The sequence below is a fragment of the Monodon monoceros genome, unplaced genomic scaffold (assembly GCF_005190385.1).
Source record: "Monodon monoceros isolate NGI ecotype Baffin Bay Population unplaced genomic scaffold, NGI_Narwhal_1 Super_Scaffold_5, whole genome shotgun sequence".
NCBI lineage: Eukaryota > Metazoa > Chordata > Mammalia > Artiodactyla > Monodontidae > Monodon > Monodon monoceros.
In genome coordinates, this window is record NW_021703782.1 from 6,829,396 (window position 1) to 6,854,929 (window position 25,534).

Below are 25,534 nucleotides of genomic sequence, written 5' to 3' on the forward strand. Positions count from 1 at the left end.
TGTAAGTGAGAATGTTCTAAAAGAATTTCACAGTGGAATTGGTAAGGTAACAAGTTTCCCTCAAGCAGAGGCTAGGAAATGATCTGTCAGGAATGTTATGAGACCCTTAATCGTTGTGTTAGTTAAAATAGATGAACTCCAAAGCCTTTTCCAGCCCTCTGATTTTATGATATCATTGAATATAGCCTTATAAATCTAATTAAAATACACTACAAAAAAAGAATAGGAGGGCTTCCCTGGTGGCGCAGTGGTTGAGAGTCCGCCTGCTGATGCAGGGGACACCGGTTCATGCCCCGGTCCGGGAAGATCCCACATGCCGCGGAGCGGCTGGGCCCGTGAGCCATGGTGGGCCCGTGAGCCATGGCCGCTGAGCCTGCGCGTCCGGAGCCTGTGCTCCGCAACGGGAGAGGCCACAACAGTGAGAGGCCCGCGTACCGCAAAAAAAAATAAATAAGAATAGGAAAGGATTAGTTACTGTTAAAGAAACAGACAGACTGATCAAAGGAATCAAAGATAAAGTGTAGAAAGCTATCTAAGCATGTATAAACATTAAAAACTTGTGCCAATTGCATGCGGCACTATAACTGGGGGGAGGGGGTTGTAGAACATCAAGTGGACCATAGCAGTGTGAATATCTGTGGTGCGGGAAAGTAAGACGTAGGTATAATCTTGAGATGCAGAAAAAGCTTCTGGAGCCTGAACTTCTTGAGTGGTACCTCTGGGGCTAGTCGAGAGTGGGCCATAGCAGAACGCAACCCAATGTTCAGCCTCTGGCAACGACATTGATGTCCATGTGGAGAAGCGGCAGCATGGCCATAATAGCCTCAAAGACTTTGGTTCAAGACTCACATAAACCCAGACACTGTTTCCTAACACTATGAAGGAGGGGGCGTCCTGAAGAATTTATGATGTTGGGCTTCTCATCAACTTTGGCGAGTGGAGAGCTTGCAATGGATGTATGCAGAATTTTTTAAAACGTGTATAATTTTGTGCACGCAAATATCTTAGAAAATACACTCCTGATATATATTTAAATAATGAATCATAGTTTGAAGCACCAAAAAATGGGTTCAATAGATATGCAATTAATATGCTGTGGAAGTTTGCAATATTTGAAAGAATTGTAATTTTTCCTTGAGATCTTTTCCAGCCCTCTGAAAAAAAGCCCTCATGCAAATTCCCAATTTCTCTGGCATTAGATAAGAAAATAGTTTTTTAAAAACTCTAATTAAACACAAGAAATGGTAGGGGGCTTGTGTAAGATATCAGGAGATATAAATTTATAATCTTTTAAAAAATTCTTGTTATGTCATTAGAGAATTTCATATTAAAACAACAAGAAACCAACACACCTACTAGAATGACCAAAATCTAGAATACTGACAACACCAAATACTGACGAGAGGATGTGGACTAACAAGAATTCACTGCTGGTGAGAATGAAAAAATGGTACAGCCACTTCAGAAGACAGTTTGGTGGATCCTTATAAAACTAAACATACTCTTACCATATGATCTAGCAATCAAATGAGTTGAAAACCAAATGAGTCGAACATATGTCTACACAGAAACCTGCACATAGAAATTTATAGCAGCTTTGTACATGCCAAAACTTAGAAGCTACCAAGATATTCTTCAGCAGGTAAGTGGATAAGTAAACTGCAGTACATCCAGATGATGGAATAGTATTCAGCACTAAAAAGAAATGAGCTATCAAGCCATGAGAAAACATGGAGGAACCTTAAATGCATCTTACTAAATGGAAGAAGTCAATCAATCTGAAAAGGCTACAACTCCATGACATTCTAGAAAGAGCAAAACTATGGAGGCAGGAAAATGATCAGTGGTAACCAGGGATCTGGGGGAGGAAGAAGTGAATAGGCAGAGCACAGAGGATATTTAGGGCAGTGAAACTATTCTGTACAATACTACAATGGAATACATGTCATTACATATTTGTCGAAACTCAGAGAATGCACACCACCAAGAGTGAACCCTAATGTAGGTCCACGGATTATAATAAACGCACCACTCTGGTGTGGGGTGTTGACACTAGCAGAGGATGTGCATGTGCGGGGTGGGTAGGGAACTGTAAGGGAAATTGTCAATTTCTGATCAATTTTGTTGTGAACCTTAAACTGCTCTAAAAACTCTATTTTTAAAAAATCTCATCTATAAAAATATTCAAATATTACCAACAAGAAAAAATTTTATTACCGAAATGTTGCCCTGGAATTAATTTAACTAGTTCATTAATTTAATAAATAATTGTTGAGTTCCTACCCTATATAAGTACCTAGGTAAACGGCTGGAACTGCCCAGCTCCAGTCAAGATGCTCGTAGAACAGTGGCAACTGACAATAAAACAGATAAACTAACAGATTGTGAAGAGCCTGATAGAGAATAAGCAGAGTTCTATGTGAGTGCAGAAAGGGGTCTAAACTAAGCTGGAGTACAGGAGCAGAAGGAGAATCAGATAAAGCCTTCCAGAGGAAAGACTGTAACAATTATTCAGGTGTAGCAGTGTTAAATTAAATATTTACTATTCTCAGATGTGAAAACTAGAGGGGTGTTTGTTTTCAATCATTTACAACTGTTTGTATCTTAATATGATGCCTCCATCCCATCTGATTGGGGTAGACTTAAAGATGACTCAGGGACTTCCCTGGTGGCACAGTGGTTAAGAATCCGCCTGCCAATGCAGGGGACACGGGTTTGAGACCTGGTCCGGGAAGATCCCACATGCCGCAGGGCAACTAAGCCTGTGTGCCACAGCTACTGAGCCTGAGTGCTAGACCCCAGGAGCCACAACTACTGAGCCCGCATGCCACAACTACTGAAGTCCACGTGCCTAGAGCCCGTGCTCCGTAACAACAGAAGCCACCACAATGAGAAGCCCGCGCACCACAACGAAGAGCAGCCTGTGCACAGCAACGAACAAAAGCAGCCAAAATAAATAAATAAATTTATTTTTTAAAAACAATGACTCAGTTGTTTTTTGAGAGCTTAGTGTCTTAAGAGAAAAAATATTCAATCTTCCAGGATTTCCCTTTTTCTTCCTTTCTCTTAGTAAAGGAGTCAATTGGTTATAAGAATTCTAACCATACATCTTCGTTTGCCAAAACAGCCCTAGATTACCTTTTTTTTTCTCCCCTATGTCCTCTCTGACTTATCAGTTGTTCTAGATTCTTCATTTTTAGATTAGGTATCATTATTAATCATTGTTTGAAAATACATCATTATTGGTTTGGTATATCTTCAATTTTACTTCTAGATTCTCCCATAGTATAATAGAGTATGAAATATTAGGTTAAACCTGTAAAACAGCCCGCTTCAGCAATGGTCCCTCTATCTTTATCAGACCCCTTCAGTAACTAATATTTCAAGGGCAGCTAACTCCTGATCGCAGTAGTGGCAGTACTTTTCACCTTTGTTACCCGCTCTGGGCACTTGGTATACAAACCTGGGACATGTGTGAAGTGTCAAAGTGCCTAAGTGTCACAGAAAATTATGTTAGTTGTAACTGAAAGCTGAGTACTGCTTAGTACTACTAGCTTAGTACTGCTAAGGATCATATAGGAAGTAACCCGAATGCTTTAAAACCTACAAACATTTATTTTATTATTTGGCAACACTCATATTTTGTAATAAACTCTCCTAGCTGCAATGGCTAAAAGAATTCAATATTTACTGAAAAAGAAAGCACCAAATTTCCATTTCACACAAAAAGTTGATGGTGAAGGTGCAACTTGAACAAAATGTTGTTTATATTTAACATTCACGAAAGCGGCTACAAGGATAGTGCTGTCCACATAAAAGCCACAAGACACAAATGAGCTGAAAACATATCAGCATCTATTTCAAAAGATATAGTCATTTTTGGAATACTGCCCAAAGATGATCATTTGATAAGTGTGTTTGCAGGGGGAACATTTACGTATCACTCTATGAAAACTGAATTTTTATTTAGATCGAATGATTATTTTTCTGAATTAATTTCACTCTTTTTTGACTTCAGGTTTTCTTGGAAAAGCGCATAACAGGAAATTTGCAAGCAATTAAATGATGGCAGTTTTGTTTCAGTATCATTTCCTGCTTCAAAGAGAAAATTGGTTAAAATGATTTTAAATGAGTTTGATTTTTAAATCTAATTCTTTTGGAATTACATGTGTTGAGGATGAAGTATGTGATGTCACTGTAAATTCTATTGTAAAGTCTGTTAAATTCATTTAAAAAGTTCAGCGTTGAAAATAAATGTCACTTGTTTGTGATGGATCTGAATAAAATATTTGTTGGAACTCATCACCATGTTAAAAATTATGTTCTTACTAAATTGAAAAATCTATGGAGATGCAGTATTCTTGAAATTAGTAACGATGCATATATGATTTATTTTACATCCATAAGCTCTGCTCCATTCCATCAATTGAAGAGAAGTGATAGTTGTTAAATTTTACATTTTTATAGGAACGTCGAGTTAAGTGAACTATAATTCTCTGTGTGACAAAGCTGATGTTGAATTAAAAATTATATTTCATCATGGCATAACACATTTCTCTATTTACTGCTTGCCATCAGATAAATTTTTTTTTTAAATTTGAGCATTTGAAAGTACTTTAGAAATGAACTTATTAAAAAAAATGAACTTATATATTCTGCAATGGTATTGAACTCTCAGTAAATAGGTTCTCTAAATTTCGGTTGCATTTGTTCAAAATCAGTTGGAAATATTTAATCAAATTATGTTATGAATGGAGCACTAAAATTTTAGATTCTGAAACTTTTTATCAGATAGGAATTATAAATATGATGTTTCTAAACAGGTACACATTGAGATTAATCCCTACAATAGTAAGGGAGAACACTGAAGTCTCAAATGCTGTACAATATTTATTCATTATTTATTTAATAAATGTGCTTTGGAATATATTAAATTATGAGAAAATTATATTGATGGACTGCTTGTTTTTAATTGGATAACTTATATTGAAATTCAATGGAATTCAGAAGGCCTATTTTCCAGCGTGTGAATTAGGTGAAGAATTTTAAAAGATTCCTAAATAAAAGCAACTAATTTGACTGAGTTTTGTTCTATAAAAACATTTTTTGATAAAAGGTACTCAAGACAAAGACAGAGACAATATCTGTAAAAATATATGGGCTGAACTAGTTACCTACTTCAATACAAAGAAAAGTAAAATTAAGCTCTAAAATTATCAAGTACTTTAGCTATCTCAACTGCATACAGATTATTTTCTTAATAAAACCATTATAGTCTATATAGCAAGATCCACTAATGGTGTCAACAATTTCAAATTTAGTACCAAAATTGCAGCTTTAAAGATGATTCCAAATTAGTTTGGTTTGATTTAGGACGGATTATATTTAAAAACCTAGAACGATACTCATCCACTAATATAAAAATCATGTCAGTTAATAAATATATATTACAAAGATATAAAAATTTAAATACATGTGGTGCCCTTCATTTATTCTCCTAAGTGTCCCCATTTTGATGATAAATTATATGGTCACCCCTGTCATCAGGTATACTTTATACCAGGAGGAAATCATAAAAGTAATACTTATTTAAAGAGAAAATGTGGGCTGAGCATACATTTAAGTTCAAAACAAGTTTGAGATTTATTAGTAAATTATAGATTCACATTTAGTTCTAAAAGTGAACTGGAATCATATTTGGTCACATATAATCACATATATACATAATCACACACACACTCATACACACGAGTAAAGGAAAAAGGGTCATGAGACAAACTCCAAAAGGGTTAATACACGTGAGGACAGTTGTGAGTCAAGGTTAAATCATGTCCCTCTTTGTTTTTCTATTGTTCAAATTTTCTAGTACAAATTTGCTGATTTTGAACACATCATTCAAATGTATTCCATTATCATCTTTAAAAAATTTCATCTTCGGTCATTTTTTAAAAATAGGTTAAAAGACTACAGAAGAAAGTCAGAAAGAGAAAAACAAAACAAATACCATATGCTAACACATATATATGGAATCTAAAAAAAAAAGAAACGGTTCTGACGAAACTAGGGGCAGGACAGAACAAAGATGCAGATGTAGAGAATGGACTTGAGGACATGGGGAGAGGGAAGGGTAAGCTGGGACGAAGTGAGAGAGTGGCACGGACATATATACACTACCAAATGTAAAATCGATAGCTAGTGGGAAGCAGCCGCATAGCACAGGGAGATCAGCTCGGTGCTTTGTGACAACCTAGAGGGGTGGGATAGGGAGGGTGGGAGGGACATGCAAGAGGGAGGGGATATGGGGATATATACATACATATAGCTGATTCACTTTGTTATACAGCAGAAACTAACACACTTTTTTTTTTCTTTTTTTTTTTTTTGCGGTACTCAGGCCTCTCACTGCTGTGGCCTCTCCCGTCGCGGAGCACAGGGAGGCTCTGGACGCGCAGGCTCAGCGGCCATGGCTCACAGGCCCAGCCACTCCGCGGCATGTGGGATCCTCCCGGACCGGGGCACGAACCCGTGTCCCCTGCATCGGCAGGCGGACTCTCAACCACTGCACCATCAGGGAAGCCCCACACCATTTTTTAACATAACATTTTTTAACTCCAATAAAGATGTTAAAAAAAAAAGACTACAGAAGAAAATAGGTTATTGCTTAATACTTTATACCAGGAGGAAATCATAAAAGTAATACTTATTTAAAGAGAAAATGTGGGCTGCGCAAACATTTAAGTTCAAAACAAGTTTGAGATTTATTAGTAAATTATAGATTCACATTTAGTTTTAAAAGTGAACTGGAATCATATTTGGTCCAGCTTCCTCAATTGGAAGAGAGAGAGAGAAAGAGACTGGGATTTCAAATCTTGTGTTCTTAAGGAACAGGTGGAATTTAAAAAACAAAAGGAAGAAAATGCTCACACTTGGTGGGTGCTGGCTGTCTATCGCCAGGAGAAATATTACTGCAGTAAATTTTATTAACCTGACAAGGAACAACTGCCATGTCAAAATGTATTTAACTAAAACACTGTAATTTATAATTTGTGCATTTAACTTGAATAATATTACCATAAACCAGGTTGTTACATGCGGTTTCATTTAAGTTCTTAGGCGCGCTAAATTATTTTCTTAGTATTTACACTTTCTCTAAAATTCTCTGGTGTAACTAACCTATCACCATTATTCTACTAGTACTTTGGTTACATTTCTCTCTGAAGACCTAAAAGACTTTATCATAGACGGTCAGTGTAACCTTTCTCCCTCTCTCTCTTAGGATAATGGTGGAAATAAAATTTGTGACTCCTAATTGGTCTCCTCAAATGACAATCATGCTGATAACATTGTTCACATTTTTCAAAACTTCACAAAATTACCACGCCTTGAATGTACAGTGTTTTAAAGTTCATGTGAGAAATCTCAACTAAAATCAGAAAAGGACCTGATCTTGAGCCCATTTTAATGAGGAAAATGTGTATATTTGGTTCTGCCCTGAGAGAGGTATGGGAGGGATCTGCCCAGCTACCTCTTTGGAATAAACTCCAGGTTGTGAAAGAACATTCTATGTCTGCCTATCAGAGGGTTGGAGGGTCAGATCTGCTCAAATTTATGAACTAATCAGTTTATTTCATAGACCCAAACTATTCAAACAGACTCTGTGAGCCAACGTCAGTTTTGCAACACCTAAATGCTGTCTAAAGTTGGAGTAGAGACTAGGAAGGCACTATAATAATTCTGGAGAGGGTGTGGAGAAAAGGGAACCCTCCTGCACTGTTGGTGGGAATGTAAATTGATGCAGCCACTATGGAGAACAGTATGGAGGTTCCTCAAAAAACCAAAAATAGATCTACCATATGATCCAGCAATCCCACTACTGGGCATATACCCTGAGAAAACCATAATTCAGAAAGTCAGTACCACAATGTTCACTGCAGCTCTATTTACAATAGCCAGGACATGGAACCAACCTAAGTGTCCATCGACAGATGGATAAAGAAGAAGTGGCACATATATACAATGGAATATTACTCAGCCATAAAAAGAAATGAAATTGAGTTATTTGCAGTGAGGTGGATGGACCTAGAGACTGTCATACAGAGTGAAGTAAGTCAGAAACAGAAAAACAAATACCGTTGGCTAACACATATATATGGAATCTAAAAAAAAAAGAAAAGGTTCTGAAGAACCTAGGGGCAGGACAGGAATAAAAACACAGATGTAGAGAATGGACTTGAGGACATGGGGAGGGGAAAGGGTATGCTGGGACAAAGTGAGAGAGTGGCATGGACATATATACACTACGAAATGTAAAATAGATAGCTAGTGGGAAGCAGCCACATAGCACAGGCAGATCAGCTCAGTGCTTTGTATCCACCTAGAGGGGTGGGATAGGGAGGGTGGGAGGGAGACACAAGAGGCAGTAGGTATGGGAATATATGTATGCCTATGGCTGATTTACTTTGTTATACAGCAGGAACTAACACACCATTGTAAAGCAATTATAGTCCAATAAAGATGCTAAAAAATAAGTAAATAAATAAAACAGTTTAAGAAAAACACCTTGAAGAATTTGACTTCAGTAGCTTTTACTTTGACAGGATTTTCTTAGCATCTGCTAAAAGAGTTTAACAAACAGTATCTCTATTGTGAGCTAAATTAATTTCTAATAAGGGGGCAGGAAGTGTTTAATGACCGAAATATGAAAGGGATACTTGAGGCAGTCTACCAACTCTTGATAAAGAAATAAGGCGGGGCGTCCCTGGTGGCGCAGTGGTTGAGAGTCCACCTGCCGATTCAGGGGACACGGGTTCGTGCCCCGGTGAGGGAGGATCCCACATGCCGCGGAGCGGCTGGGCCCGTGAGCCATGGCCGCTGAGCCTGCGCGTCTGGAGCCTGTGCTCTGCAACGGGAGAGGCCACAACAGTGAGAGGCTCGCGTACCGCAAAAAAAAAAAAAAAAAAAAGAAAAAAGAAATAACGCGGAGGCAACAAGAGGCTTTGCTTTCCCGCACTGGGTTTTTGATTGATTGGAAATGTTGTTGGAAAGGCAGGAAGATGAAAGGTCTTGTTACATGAGCATGTGTGTCTGCAAAATAGCCCAGGAAGCTTTCCTTATTCTAACGAAGTCCAGTGAGCCAGCTGTCCTTAGGCCCTGTACCCTCTCATCTGTAATAACGAACATTCATGGAACTATGGATTTCACTCACTGCTACCACTTGCTCATCATGTTCCCCCTTTTTCTTAAAACTTTTTGGAATCCAGCTTTGAGCCTCATCATTCTAATCACATTTGTCTTTATCATCAATAAAAATGACTTTTTTCAAGTACTTAAAAAAAAAAAACACCATTTCACAGCACTTGATGCTCTTAAACAGATCTCCTCAGTTGCCCCTTCTCTTTTGAGATTGCATGATTGCGATTTTAATTTGCTATCTATGACAACCCCTTGACTGGAATTCCTTCCAACAACCTCGAAATGAAGGCCTTTGTTAAGCGTTGGCTCTTCTTTGTGTGTTTGTTTTCATCTGTGCATTCTCTCCACTAAAAATTTTGTTATGGTTGAACCACTCTGTAGATGGCTGTTAATAGTATGTCTTCAGGTCTCACTCTTCCCTTTGCTTTATACCTAAATTTCCCGAACTTCAAATATATTAAGATTGGATTTATCAATATTCCCTTTAACATTTACTTATTCTATGTTTTCTTTCTCTGTCAGTATTTCCAAAACGATTCTACCTATGAAAGCTCTTTAGCTCTGACTCACTCATTCCCAGAGCCTTTGCATCCACTTTGTATTGAAGTGAATGAAGAATGGTGGAATATGTGCCCCCTAAATATGCCACTTTAGTAGAAGGATTATTTTGAGCTAAAGGCACCTGAAAAACAGCAGATGCAAGAAGACCATTCTAATCTCCCCTTTTCTTCCTGAAAACTGTAGATAAAAACTCCCACATGAAAGACGTGCTCCCCGTACCAGGAATCAAAGCCAAGAGAATTCTGTACACACAGACTTTTTAAAATAATTCTCATCTTCCTTTAGTTTCCCCACACAGTCTAGGTACTTTTCCACAATTGCTTCTCTTTGTTCAACCTGGTAAAAAAGCATTTAGGTTTGGCCACTTCCTTGACTAGTCATCTCCTTATGACAGATCCCATGTTATGTAAAACTTAACATTAAATAAATGGGTATCCTTTTCTTCTGTTAATCTATCCTATCTCCGTTTAATTTTCAGGCCCAGCCTGAAGAGCCTAAGAAGTTAAAGATAACATTTTGCCTTCTCTACAGCATCAACCTGTACTGTTCCTACCTTCCACATTGCTCCTTTTTGTCCCCACTTTTATTCTTTTTGTTGGAGTATTATGAAACCTTCTTAAATAACCTTGGTTCCTCTGGCTGAGAGAATTTTTAACAGCATAATATTGACCAACTCATTTTCTTGCTCCTACATCTTGAATAGCTCCTCACTATTGGATAACATCCAGCATCCTTGGTTTAGTAAGTAATTAGGGAACCAGTGTGGCTTAGACTATTTTTCATACGATTTTTTTTCTCGATTACTCTCCCATGTACCTAATTTTGCAACCAAGAAGCCTGTCCTCAAAGTGCCTTCCTGGGGACTTCCCTGGTGGCACAGTGGTTAAGAATCCGCCTGCCAGTGCAGGGGATATGGGTTTGAGCCCTGGTACGGGAAGATCCCACGTGCCGCGGAGCATCTAAGCCCGTGCACCACAACTACTGAGCCTGCACTCTAGTGCCCAAGCGCCACAACTACTGAGCCCGTGAGCCACAACTACTGAGCCTGCGCGCCACAACTATGCCTAGATCCCGCGCTCCGCAACAAGAGAAGCCCCCGCAATGAGAAGCCCACACACCGCGATGAAGAGTAGCCCCCGCTCACGGCAACTAGAGAAAGCCCGCGCGCAGCAACGAAGACCCAGTGCAGCCAAAAATAAATAAACGAATTAATTAATTAATTTTTAAAAATGCCTTCCTGGAACAGTTAGAAATGCACACTGCTGGGAATCCTGTCTTTCTCCCCACCACCACCCCGCATTTTTTGCTAAATAGCTCCCCCAACTAAAACTAGATTTTTATTTTCCTTTCATTTAATTTAGTAATTTGTCCATGAGTATGATTAATATTTAAGAACTACGTATAAAAGTAATGCATTTGAATTTAACAAGAAGGCGATATTATCAGAGAAACGGGTATTTCCACTTCCTCACTTTAATAAGAATCACCAAATGTGGAGGGCGGGTTCCATCCCCCCACGACATAGGCACGCCATCTAGTGGCAGCTCCCCCGCACTACAGACCTGGCCTCTGAGGCCTGCAAGTCTGAAGATCCACCTGCAAATTTTTTCTCAAGGAATATGTCAAACAGACATTTTTTTTCTTGATATAACATAGTATAACAAGAAAAATATTGCATAATGCTTACTTTCTGTATGGCATTAAACACTGAAAACCAATTAAGTTTGGGCTGATTCTATAGATAAGTGCAGAAAAACAGAAGGACCTTAAGTTTTCGTGTGTTAACATTTAATCCGTGATGCACACGGATCCACTTTGAAAGAAGAAATTTAAAGAAACGCCTATAAGCTTGGATAAATCTCTGATAAAGTGTGAGAAATGTCTTTTCTCCGGAGATAACACACAACACAGCCAGCAGTGTACTCTCTGAGTAAATACTGAGGGGTCAACAAAACGGTTCAGAGTAAGCATAGCCTTTGAAGCCAGATGGTTTGTTGTTACCACCTCCATAAATTGGGGCAAAATCACTCAAAGTGACCATTTCCATATGTGGAAACATGGGGATAACAACATCTTTGTTGTGAGCATGAGAAATAATATATTCAAAATGCTTGGACTACAGCAGACACTCCATTAAAAAGAATGGTAGTTTGTCTTTAATGGTCATCATCCTTTTTATCTTTGATTTGTATAGAGAGAATAGCTGTTTCTCAAGCTTAAAAACTGTTATTTCTAGTCCTGAATTTACTTCTTTATCACAGTATAGAGTGCATGTGCTGATAGACATCATTCCTTTCCATACTATGTAGAGGATAACATGCCCATTTAGGAAATGTTAGACAAAAACAATGACAAAATAAATTATCTATATAACCCATCAAATATACATCTACTCTCTTTTTTTAAAGTATTCAGAAAAAGGAAGTTGTTCCTACTTACAGCTTTCCAGTTGCATAGTACAGGTTTGCACATCCATTGGAAAATTCTTGAGATCCATTGGACAGGAGAGTGTTAATGTCAATCTGAAAGAATTCAAAGTAATAAATTTTAAAAGAAATTTATAATATCATATTAATATTCTATTGTTCAAGGTACAATTGGAAAACCATGTTGCTTTGGTAATGACTAACATCTACTCAAATAAAATTTGCTCCAGCTTGGGTATGTCATTTACTGCAAAACAACGGTATCCTTTTACATCAATCTGGTCTGGGGGGAAAGAAAAGCTGTATATATAAACGTGCAATCACGTTTATTTATCTATTTATGTTTTCCTTCAGAGAGGGCTAGAGGTGTCTGAGACCCTTAAAAAAGATATTTGAGTGTGAGTTTTATAAAACGAATACCGAAGGCCAAAGACACACTTCTCCCAAATCACTGGGACAGCACCCCTGAGGAGGGAAGGAGATCCAGGGTTTGGAGTATGAGTGTGCAAAGGCTGGGTGCAGGGAAGCAGTTTGTCTGACAACTTTTATCGTCTTTGTAACTACACTGAAGAACTTCTCAGTGAACACCCAGAGTAAAACACTCAGAATCTGGAGGTCTCCAAAATTCTCGGTATTAAAGAGGGCTTCCCTGTCATGGAATTAGAGCATTTCACCAGATCTTATCAGGGCCACGAAATAGCCCTCTCGAATACGTGGGACACAATTCCATGCTTAACAATTGAACTTCTGATGTGGCTTCCCACAAAGTGAGATGACCTGATGGCCACCCCAGCGTTCCACCCACTTTTCCCCCTTCCAGAAAGCTTTAGTATGTCGGCATTCCAGATAATTCACTACTCTTGAATGTCTTTTTCTTCGAAAAGTATATTACTGAGATATCTTCAAGGATTACCAAGAATTTGTAGTTTCTGGACGTGAGCAAAAGAGGCCCAGATCCAAATAAACCTAAGTTTATTCAAACGAAGTTCTTTCCGGAGAACTCTCTAGAGAGCCCCTTGTATTGAAAGTCTTCCCACTGAAATGCAATATATTAGTGGGCACCTAGGCTGAGTCATTCACATAGACTCTGTGACCATAGAGTTTATGGTCTCAGATCACTTCATTTCACTCTATTTCAGTTTTCACATCTCCAAAAGGAAGATAATAATGGTACTTACTCTGGGGACATGTGACCAATACATGAGTTAATACGTACAAAACGCTCAGCTGAGTGCTTGACACATAGTAAACACTAAATCAACATTAGTTATTAAGGATTACTAGTACATTCTCCCAACCCCAGCCTTCCCCATCTTCTCCTCCCCCAAATTATATAGGATGCACACAAAGATGACTGAATTAAATCACTGATAAGAAACTAAAGTTTGAACAAAAAAATGGCCATCAGCTCCACTAAATGTAACCACATTCCCCAAAGTGACATTTTTATGTAGCCCATAGACATAAAGTTATAATGGTGTATGTTTGACATTGAATACTCTTGGTGGGGCCCCAGTGACATCATTTGAGAGACATAAACGGACAGATGTGAAGCTGCTGGATTTTTAAGAGTCCCAGGGGATCATCTGACAATTCATTCAAGTCAGAGTCCAGAGCACACTAAAATAATTCACAGAATTTATTCTTCAAAAGCAGCTTTCTCCTAACTCAGCTAGGTTAAGTGATCCTGTAAGTGTGATCTTGTCCATTTGCAAAGTTCTCTCTTCAAAAGGCAATTGTAAAATCAGCTGGACACAATGTTCTCTGTCTTATAAAAGGGTTTATTAGAAGTGTATGAACAAATACATTTTGAACGTACACCCATTAATTTTCCAAACATCCAAGGCTCTGGGGCCAGCCAATTTCAAATGTTGGCTTAGAGAATTAATTCTGTGACCTTTTGTATGGAAGTAAATAGCATTCTCAGAATCTTTTCCAGATCTCACCATGCTTGTGATGTCAAATTCATATCCTAGCTGTTTTTCTGGCGTAAAAAAAGAGATATTACATAATTCTTAGAAAAAAAAAAAGACCCCGGAAGAAATTATTTGGCAAAGAAAAACACTGTTTATAGAACTTCTGTCATAACTCATATCCTGAAAAAGTCTATTTATTGACTTTCTTTTTGTTTAAGGTACAATACAATTGCTTCTTTAACAGCACAGGGATGAAAAAAATGCATCGCCTTGGTGACTGTGATCCTGAATTTCTTTATCAAAACATTACATATAAATTAAAGATTTGTCCTGACCACATCAAAAGAAAACTAAATCAAGAGGTAATTAATCGCATTCTCCTGTTTTGGAAATATCTTCCTGTGTAAGAGAGGACACAGAGTTCTCTTTTCTGAGACAAGACACACAAACAGGATGTGCGTTTTTTTAATTTTCCCCTTAAAAAGTCTTGGCTTAGTGAAGCACTAATTTTAAAAAAAGATGCCTATAATCTATGACAAACAATTCACCTCATTAAAATCAAGGTATTACCCATTTTCAAACAAACATTTCCCAGAGTATGCTGTCTATCTCAACCACTAATTGAAGTATTAAAAAAGGCTTTCTGACTCCACTTTAAGTTCCTTATGCAAAATATAAGTATTTTAATAGTTTTTAATATTTCTAAATTTAGTGTTATAAGGACAATTGCCTCTTAGCTATCAGCTTTGAAGTATTATCTGTAATATCATACTAGGTAAAACAGCTTTTGCTTGCTATGTGGTAGGCACTATTTTAAATACTTTATATCTGTCTCAACTCATTTATTTCTTAACATTTATTTCTTAACTCATTTATTTCTTAACATTTATTTCTTAACATTCTTAACTTTATATCTGTCTCAACTCATTTATTTCTTAACATTTCTTATTTCTTTATTTAGAGATGAGGATATTAAGAGGTTAACTCATCTGATATTACAAAGCAGAAATTGATAGAGCTGAATTAGACGCTCTGGGGGTCTAGCTGTCCATTCTATGCCCTTAACCTTTAAGTCTCCTGCCTTTCAAAGGCATCAGAACATTTTTCATGAAAATGAGTTATCTAATTAATATGACTTTTAAAATATATATTTCTATAACACAAGAAATGATACATCTCACACACTATTCGTTATTAAATTTAAAGTAAAAGATACATAAATGGGGCTTCCTTGGTGGCACAGTGGTTGAGAGTCCGCCTGCCGATGCAGGGGACACGGGTTCGTGCCCCGGTCCGGGAAGATCCCACATGCCGCGGAGCGGCTGGGCCCGTGAGCCATGGCCGCTGAGCCTGTGCGTCCGGAGCCTGTGCTCCGCAACGGGAGAGGCCACAACAGTGAGAGGAAAAAAAAAAAGATACATAAATGATTCTTCCCCAAAAAATCAGTTAACTTTAGAAAATATAAGGAATTTGCCCATGGATTTTACATATTTGCTTGAGTGATTTGATATTTTATCATGAATAATTCTACAGGAGAGATGAGATTGTTGGAGCACTAGAAGGAACATTGGTACTAGCGTTCTAATTGGAGTTTTGTTGTCATCCGATGATAGAGACGATCATAAAGCTTATTAACCCATCACAGTGCAAACTCAGTATTGTTGATGGTCCCTTCAGGAAGCTGATATAAGCTGTGGACCTCTTCAGAAAAATATATAAAATCACACACATGCAGAAATCTACTTACAACATATATTTTATGGCATTGTAAATTGATATCCTTTGAATAAACAGCCTCTTAAAAAGCATCTGTTGAAATCAGTTTGCCTTGTCTTTTAAAGAATTAATGTCTGTCAAAGTTCAAAAAATAAGTACATATTGTACAAGGAAACTTTAATTCTTTTCACAACTGAATTTCAAAGAAAGTGGTTGTATTTAGCTTAAGTAAAAGTTGAAAGTGTGTTATGATCTTTGACAGCTCGCCGTGTTTGGTATTTTTGATGTAAAGTTTCTTCCTGGTATTTATTTGACGGTTAATGCAATAATGCTTCTGCACTGTAAGTAGTAGGGTTGGATGTCCTGGTACATGTTAGTAGTATCAGTAAATGGAGCAGCAGATAATATTTAACTGCCCATGACGTGCTTCCATTATCTTGTGGATAGGATGTTACCATCCCCATTTTCAATTGATAAAACCAAGGCTTAGATAGATTGATAATTTGCAAGAGTCCTCAAATTTGCTAATTTATGGATTCTGGAAAAGACCAGAACTTAAGCTTTTTTGGGTTTTGTTTTCTCTTTGCAAAGATAAAAATTAAAATCTTTAGTGCTAATTGTACGCCTGGCACTATCCTGAGTGTTTTACATAGATTATTTCAGGCTCAAGGTGATTAGTATTTTCACCATCACGCATGTAAGAAAAATGAGCCTTTCATAGGTAAAGAGACCTGCCCCAAATCACAGCTAGTAAATCACAGATTTACCTCCTGCTGGGTCTACCAAGACGGTAAGGCCCTGACAATACTTTCACCTGAGCCGTTTCTCATGGCTGTTTGTGTAGCTGCTAATTTTGAGAGATGAGATAACATCCCCCTGGACAAAGAGAAGGTTTGCTTACAGCTTGCTATAAAAGCAGTGGATTCCCCACACTCAGTGTTCCACAGCTGTGAGGCAGACCCGCAGGTGTGTTGTGCCCACCTGAGCCCGATGTATTGTTCCCATGAGACCTGAGGATGATGGGGAAGTTGAGCAAAGACCCTGAGGCTCCTGCTGCTTGCTGGCAATAAGGAATAAATTCCTTTGTCTCTGGCACTGGAGTCCTGTGTCTGCAGTCAGCACTCATGAAATAATGGGTTGGCCAAAAAGTTTGTTCAGGTTTTTCCGTAATGTGTTATACATACATACATATGATACATAATAGGCTAACTTTATAAGTAGAATAAAATCAAATCCCAAACTTGACAATCTAGAGTCATGTGTCTCACCCCAACACCCTCACTTGAAAAGCACTTCATTTAAAAAGTATCAGTATAATTCATGGATATCATTTAGAAGTTCAGACAGTTATAGAAAACATACCAAAATCAGCTGTACCTTTGCCCTGCCCATCCCTATCCCCAGTTCATTTCTAGCTCCTCAGAGGCAGCCTTCTTTAGATATGTGTCTGCAACTTACATTCATATATTTAAATTGCTATCACGTTATGCTTGATTTTTAAAATTTGCGAAGGTGTCTATTAAATTGCTACAAAGGAAAATAAGAATTTACTGCCCTTATACCACACTCTGTGTACACAACTCTCCAGCAGAATTCGAAATTCAGTTATGTAAACATTAATGGTTAAGTTAATATGCAGTGTTTACATGTTGTGAATATGTAATTACTGTTCATGGTGAAGCTTAGTCATTTGCTGTAATTACAGTGCTTGGATAGCATTTTGTTTTCCCTAGTGTTAACAATTGTCTCATTTTAATCATCTCTGCCGTTTCTATTCCCTACTATTACTTCACACTCAACAAACTCCCTTTCAGAACCAAATCCCTCTCAGTGATTAAACAGAGCAGGCAATGGATCAATTCCTTGCTTTTCATAGAAATCTCATTTCTTTTTCTCATCTTCCTTTCTGGTCAGATATTGAACCTCTGTATTGATACTCTGATTTTCATATCTTTTCCTTCTGATTTCCTATTTCTTAATATCTTGATTCTACTTCTTGGCAGATTTCTTCACTTCATTTGTCCTTTGCAAGAACAAATATTTGATTGATGTTTTTTCCACTTTGGTTTACTATTTGCACTTTCTACGCTCTGAATGACTCCGTTTCTCCTTTCCTAAATGTCTCGTATTTCATGCCTGCTGTTGTATCATCTGTCCAGAGACTTTTATTTTTTCTTTATGGCCTTTTCTGCTCCCTGAATTTTCCCTTGAGTCATTTCTTTGTTTCTTTAATTTTCTTCTCTTTGCTCTTTATTTCCTCTGCATGTGTATTCTGGCCTCTGCTTCTTTTTTCATTACTGGTCCTATTGCAGGATGTCCTCCAATGTCTGTTCATATTGAAGAATGAGGTACTAAAAACTATTTGGAGTGCAACTAACAGCAGATGATCCACTGAGTAATGGTCTTCACCATAGGATGGCTGCCCAGATTTTTCACTGGTGGTTCCCCGACTGTCTGTACATCCTTCCTCTTGGGCATTTTAGGGGGAATAGGAATATCACCATTCAGTGTGCAGAACTCACAGAGCCCTCGTTTTCTTGGGGTGATGCTTCACCACAGATGCCAGTTGTGCCTGGAGTCCCTACTCTCCAGAAGTTCTTGGCCCAACTTGTGGAGGTTTTCTGTTCTCCTGCTTTCTGCCCAGTTCAGAAGGCAAAAAGTTAGATCCTAGTCTGAAGAACACAGGCAAGAAAATCAGGATAAAGGACTCACTGTCATTCCTGCTTAGGTTACATCAACTCTTTTGCTTTATCTCCTTTCTAGCCCCCATTTTATTATTTATTTATTTAGGCTGTGCCAGGTCTTAGTTGCGGCATGTGGGCTTCTTAGTTGCGGCACGCATGCAGGATCTGGTTCCCCAACCAGGGATCGAACCCAGGCGCTCTGCATTGGGAGTGTGGAGTCTTGCACACTGGACCACCAGGGAAGTCCCCTAGACCCCATCTTCTGAAGTCCTACCTGCCTCGAATTTCTAAAAGTTTGAGGATATTATTTTCTTCCTTTTGCATTCCCCCACTTTGGCTTAGGTTTTGGTTATCTCTGTGAAGTCAGTTTTCACAAGTGCATTCATTTTCAAGTTTCCTAAAATATCTTGTCATTACTCATCTGTCACTGTTTTCTTTCCCATTACTTTCATCTTCCTGTGTGTTAATGTCATTTCATTCCTTATTCAGTTTATTTCTTTGTTTTAGTGGCTTTAAGAAGGAAGTACATCAGCCATAAAAAGGAAAGAAATTGGGTCATTTGGAGAGATGTGGATGGACATAGAGAGTGTCATACAGAGTGAAGTAAGTCAGAAAGAGAAAAGCAAATATCGTATATTAATGCATATATGTGGAATCTAGAAAAATGGTATAGATGAACCGATTTGCAAGGCAGAAATAGAGACACAGACGCAGAGAACAAATGTATGGATACCAAGGGGGAAAGGGGTGGGGTGGGAGGAATTAGGAGACTGGGATTGACACATATCCATTATTGATACTATGTATAAAATGGACAACTGATGGGAATACACTGCATAGCACAGGGAACTCACCTAGTGCACTAGGTGCACTAGGGAGGGAAGTCCAAAAGGGAGGGGATATCTGTATGTGTACGGCTGATACATTTTGTTGTTCAGTGGAGGCTAACACAACATTGTAAAGCAACCGTACTCCAATAAAAATTAATTTAAAAAATGATTAGAAAAAAATTTTAAAAGGAGGAAAGAGATTTCAAAAAGTATAATTACAAATTATACTGTCTCCAGATGATTATCAATTGAAGTAAACTGGCCTCCTAATGGTAGTTCAAGTAATCACAGATTAAGCTAAAATGCTGTCACCAAGGTGCTAGGAAATATGAAGAATTTTAAGGCAGAGAAAATGAAGAAATAAACATGTACAAAAAAAAAAGAAGGAAGTAGTGAGAAATGGATAAGTTCAATAAGTCAGGTTTGCCAGGATATTTTGCTTCTTTCTTTGAACAGGCAGGAAAGCAGATCTCTCATGAAACATCACAGATGCTCCATTTGTAAACTGAACAAGATTTTTTTTTCCTAGCACAACTTCTGTTAACAAAGAAACTGTTTGCCATTTGAAAATTTCAAAGTCCTGTGAGATTTCCAAAAACAACTCACAAAAAAATGAATTTAGTCTTTGATCATGTGAGTCAGGATAGAGCAAACAAAAACCAGGGGCCAAGAGACATCATCAGTTTCATCTGAACTCATACTGAAAGATGAAAAATGCAATTCTGAATTATTCTATAACTTTTCTCAAAATATTAGAAGAAACGTGGGAAATTCATAATGGATGGCACCATTTTCCAAGTCCAATGACTTGATATAAACAGCTAATAGCCATAATCATATAGGATACAATAGAATACACACACACATTGTATTTCAATTCTATCAATGGAAATCTTCTAGACATTATTATTTTGCAGAATGATTATTTCATGCTACCTGGTGATATGTTCTTGCAACCCATGACACCCAAAATCTGTCTGAAATGAAAAGGTACCTTACAATTAAAAATAAATTATACCTTTCACAAAGTTAATTTTCAAATTAGCAGGAAAAAAGGTAAATTTGCTTTGTTTACACCTGGCATGGATCCCCTGATAGCCATCAGAAATCCATATCACAGAGGAGTCAAGGGTCGTGACTTCAGGTTAAAAGCCTCTGTCTCTTAAAACATATATATTTAATTCATAAGTAATATATAACTCTTACTGAAAAAGTCAAACAACATTAACTTACATATAGTGAAATCTATAGTTCATCTTTATTTCTACCCAAGTTTTACAGCTCATTTCCATAACTGGTTATTCTTAACCAATTGTGGGCATCCTTCTGCACTTCTTGTATGAAATTAGATATACGTGTATCTTTCCATACACTTTTAGGCTTAAATATATAGAGTGTTTTAAACAAAAATAAGCATGAAACATTTCTAACCTTAAAGATATTTTGGAGGCTTTTTCTTATGAATACATTTAGGTCTATCTCACGCAGACCCTTGATGTTGGGCTATCATTGTGTTCTGTCTTGTTCTCATTTGTGAATACATAGGGTCTTTTCTTTTGTTGCTATTTCAGTGGTGCAGCGGGCATCTTTGTAAATGTGTCTTGTGTACACGTGAACACATAAGTAATGTAAATTCCTAGAAGCAGAATTGTTGAGGTGAAGGATAAGCGTATTTTATATTTTTATATATACTAAGAAATCATCTTCCCAAACAGTTAATTTCAAGTCATATGCCTACAAAAGGGTATTAGACAATGCTGACTATTACATCTTGTTAATTTCTGCCAATATGTTTATAAAAAATGTTTTATTATTTATTTTTCATTTTCCCTTACATCAATGTTATAATTTTTGCTTCAACTGTCAAATATAATTTAGAAAACTTAAGAGGAGAAGAAAAGTCTATTATATTTGCTCATATTTCTGATGACAGTTTCCTTTCTTCCTTCTTGACGTTCCAACGTTTCTTCTTTTATTATTTCCTTTCTGTTTAGAAAACTTCCTTTAGCTATACTTTCAGGGGAGTTCTACTTGTAACAAATTCTCTTAGTTTTCCTTTATCCAAGAAGGTCTCAATTTCCCCTTCATTCCTGAAGGATATTTTCACTGGGCACAAGATCCTAGGATGACAATTCCTTTCTTTCAGCACTTGAAAAATATGTCACTTCTTTCTGGTTTTTGTCATTTCTGATGAGAAAATTTTTTTCATTTCAACTATTTTTCCCCTACAGATAAGCTGTTGTTATTCTCTGGATGTTTGCAGGATTTTTATTTAGTTTTCAGAAGTTTGTGTATGATGTGACTTGGTATGAATATCTTTGGGATTTAATTCAATATCTTGAATCTGCAGGTTTATGCCTTTTGCAAAATGTATATGCAAGTTTCAGTCATTAATTCCTCTAGTATTTTTTGTAGCTCTATACCCTATTCTCCCTCTCCATCTGATTGTTAGACTTTTGTTATACTGCCTGAGGTCCCTGAGGCTCTGTCCTCCCTTGGCCCCCAATCTACCATTTCTCTGTTGTTCAGAGTGGGTAATTTTTTTTACTATTCTTAGAGTTCACTGAATCTTTGTCCTCTCCATTTTTCTACTGAGCCCATCCACTAGGTTTTTATTTTAATTATTGTATTTTTCAGTCCTAAAATTTTTATTTGGTTCCACTTTATACCTTCTATTTCTTTGCTGAGGCTTTCTATTTTTTTTTTATTGGTTTCAAGCATATTTGTAAGTGTTCACTGAATCATTTTTGTCATGGCCATTTTAATGTCTGTCGATAATTTTAACAACCTCATCATTTTGTTGTTGGCATCTGTTGATTGTCTTTTTTCATTCAGTTTCAGGACTTTCTGGTTCTTTGTATGGTGAATGATATTTGGTTGAAGCCTAGACATGTTTATAATATTTTATGAGACTCTGGATCTTATTTAAACTTTCTGTTTGCACTGGTTTTCTCTGACACTGCTCTGTCAGGGCAAGGGGGTGTGGGTGCTACCTTATTCCTTCCAGGTAGAGGTAGAAGTCCAGTTCATATCCCAGTCTAAGATTTATAAAGAAAAAATTATCCCACGCATTCACTTCCATGTTGTTTCTTGGGTTCCAAGGTCCTTACTCAGTCAATGTTATTATGACTACCATTGGGAGTCTCCCCAAGTTTGTGATATACATTGTGTCTAGGGTTTTCAGTTGTACTTGGCAGAAGAAATAGGGAAAACTATATCTGCTCCATCTTCCCACTATCTTTTGATACTTATGCTTTTTAGTAATTTTCCAAAAAGGTTCAAAATTCTCTTGCTTAGACCTAGGATTCACCACTAAGCTATTCATTCATATGGGAGCACAGGGCTTAATTAGTGAATGAGACCTGAAATCTTCCTTTATGTATTATGCAACAATTAATGATTCTGAATTATATTAACACATATTAGCTAGTTTTCAGAAATCTGATGAAAGTGTCAATTCACAATAGAGTGATGTCACCTTGTCATTCTTAAGAAATGATAAATGTATTGAAAGGAAATTTGTTCACATGGAATAGAAAAATATGCAAAACAGATATAATATACTGGGATAAAGATATCAGCATTATTTACAAAACCACTTTGTAGAAAAATGTTTTCAAAATCACTAAGCTACTAAGATTAAATTTTCATTCCTGTTATTTCTATTTTATACTATTACCTGGCAAAAATAGCAACCATCCCTGATATTGAGCAGATGAACTCAAAATCAAATATACCCATTCCTGATGAGAAGAAAAGTTAACAAAAGGGAAAATAGAGAGGTAAAATCTAAGGAATTAATATTCAGGCTACAGCTCCAATATTAAGTTTACCTTGATACCTTTAAAACATGTTACTGATGATACAAATATTTTTGAAGCAGTTGCTTATTACAATAAATAAAGCATATTGTCTCCTCTAAGAAATATGACATGAATTCTCGTCCTAACTTCCTGGGTTTTTTTTAAATTGAACTAAGTGATAAAAATAATTATGGAAAATTTGAGATAACCATTTTATTTTAGAATGTTTAGAATAGTTTTCAGATGGCACACAAGTCATCAAGTAGATTAGTGTAGCTATTTACTGAATCTATACCTGTTTGCTATTAAATGAACAGCCAAAGCTAAATGAGTTCTAAAGTTCAACTGTCAAGAAATGTTATTTTTTGTGTTTATATTTTGGTATTATTGTTATGTTTTGATATTAGCTTTAAAAGGCTACATGGTCTTCTGAGAAATGTATAATAAATAACTAAAATGTAAATAAGATCTTTTTCTAAAGGATGACCACAGAAGCTCAAGGACATCTTAAAAACTACATACACCTGATAAATAATTTATGGGAAATGAATCCCAGACAAGAAAACTTAAATATTTCTTCACGTATAAATATTTAAAGGAAGTATGCATACATAAAAATACAATCACAACATATGATTCAGGCTACGTTCAATTTGCCTTTAAACCACCCACTAACTTGGCTGATGTAAGAACCTGGGCCATTTGTTAAAAAAGTGGATTTCCAAGAGTTACTCATATAGTTCTTGGATCTGGAACTTGGTGTCTTATTGCTGATTAAATATATTTGGGAAATGGTATAGTGGGAACTTAAGTGGAACAATGAAAGCACTTACTCAAAAATTTTAAAACACTCACTAAAAACTAAAAAAAACCTGCTACTCTGTTTCACTGAAATCAGGGATTTAAGCCTATGGCTCACCTTATTGAATAAAGAACATTCCCATTCTTGAAAATTCGTAACAATTTGTTGTCTGTAGTAACTTCATGAAAGTTGGCTCCCTTTTCATTGGCAAAGAACAAATCAGGTTTCCAAATGGAGTCCAACATGGAAGGGTCTAGGTCTAAGGAGTCATCAGGATATTCACTATATGCAAGTCGAGGATCGTTCCATTTCTGACGAAGAAAGATATTCACTCTGTAATCCTGTGACAAAAGAAAGAAAGGGTGAAAAAAGCCTGGTTTAAAATATTTAGACTTGTATGTGTTAGTCTTTGGGCTGCTCTGAATTATAGCCAAAGCCACTGACATCCTTGTGAGCTTTCCATACCCCTCAATCCTCACTTGTTACCACCAAGAGTCATTCTAGTTCTGAGGATTTGCCCAGGTTTTTTGTGATCTATATGCCTCCAAAGAAAAGGCCACAGAAGAGCACAATTTTATCATGCTTGTATTTTGCTGTTCCATTAGAATTTTACTCTCCTGGCTTGTCCGAATAAAATATTGGATTGCTATTAAACACTCAGAATAAAATATTTTTGGATTTGCATTTATTTTCTAGAACCATTTCTTTTAGTAGGTATCCATTAGCATCCAGAACGCATTTAGTGAAATTTTCTTGAAAGCTGTCTATTTTCTAAAAATGAACATATGTACTTCTTTACAATAAAGGCACATTTTCTCATCTTTAGTATAATATGTAAGTTCTATGAAATTGGTGATTTGGTAAAAATAAAAGGTGGTTTTCAAATAAGGGATGAAACCTTTTGCTAGGTGTCCCATGTGTTTTCCAAAGTGACAAATCCTTTAAGATTTGACTTAAGAGATTTCCCAATTAGACCTTTCATAATTAAGTTAAAAGAAGAATCAATGATTTCAAAGTCTTGCTCATGATTTCCGGACTAATGTATAGAGTGACAAAAATTGACAGCTACGTGTATGTGTGGTATTTTTACACAGTATATGAGTATAAGTACTATCTATGACTTTACAAATACAATTTTCCCCTTAGACTTTTGAAACGAGCAAATAAACATGCAGACTTCATTATAAGTATAAGTGAACATTTTAAGAAAGCTTCATTTCCACAAAAAATAGCCAGGGCTGGAGATATTCAGAGAAACTGAATATCAGTTTTCGTCTATTTTTTCATTCCTTGAATGCCAAATTACCAGTAGTCAGAATACAGTGACCAAGCAATCACAAAGAATGCTTCCGTAATATCAGACCCGTAGATTGGTTATCTTGCAAGGAGGTCAGATTCAGAGTTTGTAGTGAATGTTACAAATGTATATGTGGCCTTGATCATTAGTTGTGCACTGAGATCCCTGTCTTCTAACTGTAACTAAGGTTACATACCAGATAGTGTTTTTTCCGCTTTCTAGGTGCCCCATGTATTTTCCAAAGTGACAATGGAGCAGAGGTCACTTCAGCTTTCTACCACAAAGCTCACAATAATGTGGAAATCTC

General features: G+C 36.9%; 1 protein-coding gene across 2 annotated transcripts in view; it reads right to left on the bottom strand.

Moving 5' to 3' along the window:
- GLRA3 (glycine receptor alpha 3) overlaps positions 1 to 25,534 on the bottom strand; it is a 155,572-nt gene that overhangs the window by 39,718 nt on the left and 90,320 nt on the right. For both annotated transcript variants that reach the window (XM_029203388.1, XM_029203389.1), the window contains exons 4-5: positions 24,048 to 24,271; positions 12,193 to 12,275 (exon numbers count right to left, since the gene is read on the bottom strand). In XM_029203388.1, the coding sequence (XP_029059221.1) occupies positions 12,193 to 12,275; positions 24,048 to 24,271 (307 nt within the window). The remainder of the gene's footprint in view (positions 1 to 12,192; positions 12,276 to 24,047; positions 24,272 to 25,534) is intronic.